General features: G+C 53.3%; 1 protein-coding gene across 1 annotated transcript in view; it reads left to right on the forward strand.

The window, feature by feature from the left end:
- LOC136305678 (putative lipid scramblase CLPTM1) overlaps positions 1-4,827 on the forward strand; it is a 29,296-nt gene extending 24,469 nt beyond the window's left edge. Inside the window, 2 exon segments of the mRNA XM_066208981.1 lie at positions 801-968; positions 3,815-4,827. Of these exon segments, the coding sequence (XP_066065078.1) occupies positions 801-968; positions 3,815-3,999 (353 nt within the window). The 3' untranslated portion in view covers positions 4,000-4,827.
- The last annotated feature ends 1,173 nt before the right edge of the window (positions 4,828-6,000 follow it).

Raw genomic sequence — 6,000 nt, forward strand, 5'->3', positions numbered from 1 at the left:
CCAAACCGCCCCAAAATCCCCCAAACCGCCCCAAAATCCCCAGGAACGGCCCCGAATTCCCGTTTTTTTTTCCCTCCCCCCGGCAGGGAAAAAAACGCCCCAAATCCCCCAAAAACGCCCCCAAATCCCCCCAAAAACACCCCAAAATCCCCCCAAAAACACCCCAAAATCCCCCCAAAAACGCCCCAAAATCCCCAGGAACGCCCCCGAATTCCCGGTTTTTTCCCTCCCCCCGGCAGGGAAAAAACGCCCCCAAATCCCCCAAAATGCCCCAAAATCCCGCCAAACATCCCCCAAATCCCCCAAAAATGCCCCAAAATCCCCCAAAAAACGCCCCAAAATCCCCCCAAAAACACCCCAAAATCCCCCCAAAAACACCCCAAAATCCCCCCAAAAACGCCCCAAAATCCCCCAAAAACACCCCAAAATCCCCCAAAAACGCCCCAAAATCCCCAGGAACGCCCCCGAATTCCCGTTTTTTTCCCTCCCCCCGGCAGGGAAAAAAACGCCCCAAAATCCCCCAAAATGCCCCAAAATCCTCCAAAAACACCCCAAAATCCTCCAAACATCCCCCGAATCCCCAGGAACGGCCCCGAATTCCCGTTTTTTTTCCCTCCCCCCGGCAGGGAAAAAAATGCCCCCAAATCCCCCAAACATCCCCAAAATCCCCCCAAAAACACCCCAAAATCCCCCCAAAACCGCCCCAAAATCCCCCAAAAACGCCCCAAAATCCCCCAAACCGCCCCCAAATCCCCAGGAAGGGCCCCGAATTCCGGTTTTTTTTTCCCTCCCCCCGGCAGGCTTCATCACCATGACCCCGCAGCTGTTCATCAACTACAAGCTGCAGTCGGTGGCGCACCTGCCGTGGCGCATGCTGACCTACAAGGCGCTCAACACCTTCATCGACGACCTCTTCGCCTTCGTCATCAAGATGCCCATGATGTACAGGATAGGCTGCCTGAGGGACGGTACGGGGAGATCCCCGCGGAGTTCCGGGGAATTCCGGCGGATTCCGGCGGATTCCGGCGGATTCCGGGATCCGGGGACGGAGTTCGGGGCATTTTCGAGGGAATTTGGGGGATTTTCGAGGGAGTTTTTGGGCATTTTCGAGGGAATTTGAAGGATTTTCGAGGGAGTTTTTGGGGATTTTCGAGGGAGTTTTTGGGGATTTTCCAGGGAGTTTTTGGGTTCTAGAAGGGAATTTTGGGATTCCCGGAGAGGGAATTTTTGGGGATTTTCGAGGGAGTTTTGGGGATTTTCGAGGGAGTTTTTGGGGATTTTCGAGGGAATTTTTGGGGATTTTCGAGGAAGTTTTTGGGGATTTTCGAGGGAATTTTTGGGGATTTTCCAGGGAGTTTTTGGGTTCTAGAAGAGAATTTTGGGATTCCCGGAGAGGGAATTTTTGGGGATTTTTCGAGGGAGTTTTTGGGGATTTTCCAGGGAGTTTGAAGGATTTTCGAGGGAGTTTTGGGGGATTTTCCAGGGAGTTTTTGGGGATTTTCGAGGGAGTTTTTGGGGATTTTCCAGGGAGTTTTTGGGTTCTAGAAGAGAATTTTGGGATTCCCAGAGAGGGAATTTTTGGGGATTTTCGAGGGAGTTTTGGGGATTTTCCAGGGAGTTTTTGGGGATTTTCGAGGGAATTTTGGGTTCTAGAAGGGAATTTTGGGATGGCAGAAGAGCTGCCCGTGATGTACAGGATAGGCTGCCTGAGGGACGGTACGGAGAGATCCCCGCGGAGTTCCGGGGAATTCCGGCGGATTCCGGCGGATTCCGGGATCCTGGGAGGGAGTTCGGGGCATTTTCGAGGGAATTTGGGGGATTTTCCAGGGAGTTTTTGGGCATTTTCGAGGGAATTTGAAGGATATTCAAGGGAGTTTTTGGGGATTTTCCAGGGAGTTTTTGGGGATTTTCCAGGGAGTTTTTGGGTTCTAGAAGAGAATTTTGGGATTCCCGGAGAGGGAATTTTTGGGGATTTTTCGAGGGAGTTTTGGGGATTGTGGAGGGAGTTTTTGGGGATTTTCGAGGGAATTTTTGGGGATTTTCGAGGGAGTTTTTGGGGATTTTCGAGGGAGTTTTTGGGGATTTTCGAGGGAGTTTTTGGGGATTTTCCAGGGAGTTTTTGGGGATTTTCCAGGGAGTTTTTGGGGATTTTCCAGGGAGTTTTTGGGTTCTAGAAGGGAATTTTGGGATTCCCAGAGAGGGAATTTTTGGGGATTTTTGAGGGAGTTTTTGGGGATTTTCCAGGGAGTTTTTGGGGATTTTCGAGGGAGATTTTGGGGATTTTCGAGGGAATTTTTGGGGATTTTCGAGGGAGTTTTTGGGGATTTTCGAGGGAGTTTTTGGGGATTTTCCAGGGAGTTTTTGGGGATTTTCCAGGGAGTTTTTGGGTTCTAGAAGGGAATTTTGGGATTCCCAGAGAGGGAATTTTTGGGGATTTTCAAGGGAATTTTTGGGGATTTTCGAGGGAGTTTTTGGGGATTTTCGAGGGAATTTTTGGGGATTTTCCAGGGAGTTTTTGGGTTCTAGAAGGGAATTTTGGGATTCCCGGAGAGGGAATTTTTGGGGATTTTCGAGGGAGTTTTGGGGATTTTCCAGGGAGTTTTTGGGGATTTTCGAGGGAGTTTTTGGGTTCTAGAAGGGAATTTTGGGATTCCCGGAGAGGGAATTTTTGGGGATTTTCGAGGGAGTTTTTGGGGATTTTCGAGGGAATTTGGGGGATTTTTGAGGGAGTTTTGGGGATTTTCCAGGGAGTTTTTGGGTCCTAGAAGGGAATTTTGGGATTGCAGAAGAGCTGCCCGTGATGTACAGGATAGGCTGCCTGAGGGACGGTACGGAGACATCCCCGCGGAGTTCCGGCGAATTCCGGCGAATTCCGGCGAATTCCGGGATCCTGGGAGGGAGTTCGGGGCATTTTCGAGGGAATTTTTGGGGATTTTCGAGGGAATTTTTGGGGATTTTCCAGGGAGTTTTTGGGGATTTTCGAGGAAGTTTTTGGGGATTTTCGAGGAAGTTTTTGGGGATTTTCGAGGGAATTTTTGGGGATTTTCCAGGGAGTTTTTGGGTTCTAGAAGAGAATTTTGGGATTCCCGGAGAGGGAATTTTTGGGGATTTTCGAGGGAGTTTTTGGGGATTTTCGAGGGAATTTTGGGGATTTTCAAGGGAGTTTTTGGGGATTTTCGAGGGAATTTTGGGGATTTTCGAGGGAGTTTTTTGGGATTTTCGAGGGAGTTTTTGGGAATTTTCGAGGGAGTTTTTGGGGATTTTCGAGGGAATTTTGGGTGCTAGAAGGGAATTTTGGGATTGCAGAAGAGCTGCCCGTGATGTACAGGCCAGGCTGCCTGAGGGACGGTACGGAGAGATCCCCGGGGAATTCCGGGGAATTTTGGGGTTCCCCAGGGAATTCCAGGGAATTCTGGGATCCTGGGAGGGGAATTTGGGGATTCCAGGGAGAATTTTGGGATCCCAGCCGAGAATTTGGTTATTCCAGAAGGGAATTCCGCCATTCCAGAGGGAATTTTTGGGATTCCACTGGGAATTTGGTGATCCTGGCAGGAAATTTGGGTATTCCAGAAGAGAATTTTCCCATTCCGGAGGGAATTTTTGGGATCCCACCGGGAATTTGGTGATCCTGTGAGGGGAATTGGGGATTCCAGGGAGAATTTTGGGATCCCAGCCGAGAATTCGGGTATTCCAGAAGGGAATTCCGCCATTCCGGAGGGAATTTTTGGGATCCTCCCTCCTCTGCCCGTCCCGAATTCCCGAATTCCCGTCCCAAATTCCGGAATTTTCTCTCTCTCCCCCCCCTCCCCCGCAGACGTGGTGTTCTTCATCTACCTGTACCAGCGCTGGATCTACCGCGTGGATCCCACCCGGGTCAACGAGTTCGGGGGCACCGGGGAGACCCCCAAGGGGCCCAGCCCCTCCCCCGCCCCCACGGCGCTGCCCCCCGCCCCTCCCCCGCCCCCCCACAAACCCCCCGAGGACAAGAAGAAGGATTAACCCCTCCCCCCCCCCTCCCCAAAATTCCCCCCAAATTCCCCCCCAAAAAATATCCCCCAAAATGGGTTTTTTTTGGGGGGGGTGGGGGGGTGGGGGGGGGAGGTGGGGGAGGGGCTGCGGCTCCAGCCGAGGGGTGGGGGAGGGGTGGGCGTGGCCACTCCTGGATGGATTTCCCGTGTCCCCCCCATTGGTCAGAGCAGAATTCGGGGTGGTGAGGTGGGCGTGGCCGCTTCTGGATTCCCCGTGTCCCCATTGGTCAGGATGAGGTGGGCGTGACCACTCCTGGATTCCCCGTGTCCCCATTGGTCAGGATGAGGTGGGCGTGGCCGCTTCTGGATTCCCCGTGTCCCCATTGATCAGGATGAGGTGGGCGTGGCCGATTCTGGATTCCCTGTCTCCCCATTGGTTAGGATGAGGTGGGCGTGGCCACTCCTGGATTCCCTGTCTCCCCATTGATCAGGATGAGGTGGGCGTGGCCGCTTCTGGATTCCCCGTGTCCCCATTGATCAGGATGAGGTGGGCGTGGCCGATTCTGGATTCCCTGTCTCCCCATTGGTTAGGATGAGGTGGGCGTGGCCACTCCTGGATTCCCCGTCTCCCCATTGGTCAGGATGAGGTGGGCGTGGCCACTCCTGAATTCCCCACCACTCCATGGGGCGGGGTGCGGTGGGCGTGGCCACTTATTCCCCATCTCCCCATTGGTCAGGATGAAGTGGGCGTGACCTCTCCTGGCTTTCCCGCCTCCCCATTGGCCAGGCCGGGATTTTTTGGGGGGAGGGGGTTTGGGGGGGCGGGGTTTTTTTTGGGGGGGGGGGAGGGGGGGGCGCCCTTCCCATCCCCCCCTCCGGTGTCACCCTCCCCCCCCCCCCCGGTTTTTGTCACGTCCCTGTCGTGCTCCATCCATCCCATTGTCCGGTGTGGTAGGAAAAGTGTCCACGGAGCCATAAAGAGCTGATTTCACCCCAAAAAAATTCCAATTTCTTTTTCCTTTCCCTCGTCCTTTTGGGGTTTCCCGCCCATTTGGTGTTTCCCCCCCCCTTTTTCTGGAGATTTTTCCCGGTTTTTTTTTTTTTTTTTGGCGGCTTTTCCCACTTTTTTAGGGGGGGGGCGTTTTCACTCATTTTTGGGGAGGTTTTGCCACTTCTCGGGGGGATATTTCCACTTTTGGGGGTTTTTTTTTCTTTATCCCAATTTTTGGGGCGGTTTTCCCACTTCTTTGGGGGTGTTTTCCCACCAGTTTGGGAATTTCCGACCGATTTGGGATTTTTCCCACCAATTTGGGGGTTTTTTTCCACTTTGTTGCGGGATTTTTGCTACTTTTGGGGGCGATTTTCCCACTTTTTTCGGGGAGGATATTTCCACTCTGCGTTTTCCCACTTTTTGGGGCGTATTTTCCCACCAATTCGGGGTTTTCCCAATTTTCGGGGGAGACTTTTCCCACTTTTTCGGGGGGAATATTTCCACGTGGTTGTAGTGGAAACTGTTGCGGTTTTCACACTTTGGGGGGGGGGGGCATTTTCCCAAAATTTGGGGGAATTTTCCCACTTTTTGGGGGCATTTTCCCATTTTGGGGGGTGATTTTCCCAAAATTTGGGGGAATTTTCTTACTTTGGGGGGAATTTTCTCGCTTTTGGGGGGAGATTTTCCCAGTTTTGGGGGGGGAATTTTCTCGCTTTTGGGGAAAATTTTCCCAATTTGGGGGGAATTTTCCCACTTTTTGGGAAAAAAAAGCAGCTCCAGGGATGAGGGAGCCCCAATTTTTGGGGGTCCCGGTAATTTTTGGGGGTCTCCGTCTCCCCCCTCTCGCCGGTCACGTGTCTCTGGCGGCGGCCCCTCCCCTTGGCCACGTGCTCCGGTCAGGCCACGCCCCCTCACGTGTCCCAGTACCGGCCCCGCGGCCGCACGTGGCGCGCGGAGGGCACGTGACCCCATGCGGGGGCTTCCCATTGGTCGCCGCGGTCGTCGGTCAAGGTTGGAGGGGGCGGGACGTGGGCGGGGCTT

This window comes from Chamaea fasciata, unplaced genomic scaffold (genome assembly GCF_029207755.1).
Source record: "Chamaea fasciata isolate MVZ Bird 193981 ecotype frontalis unplaced genomic scaffold, bChaFas1.0.hap1 SCAF_569, whole genome shotgun sequence".
Classification (NCBI taxonomy): domain Eukaryota; kingdom Metazoa; phylum Chordata; class Aves; order Passeriformes; family Sylviidae; genus Chamaea; species Chamaea fasciata.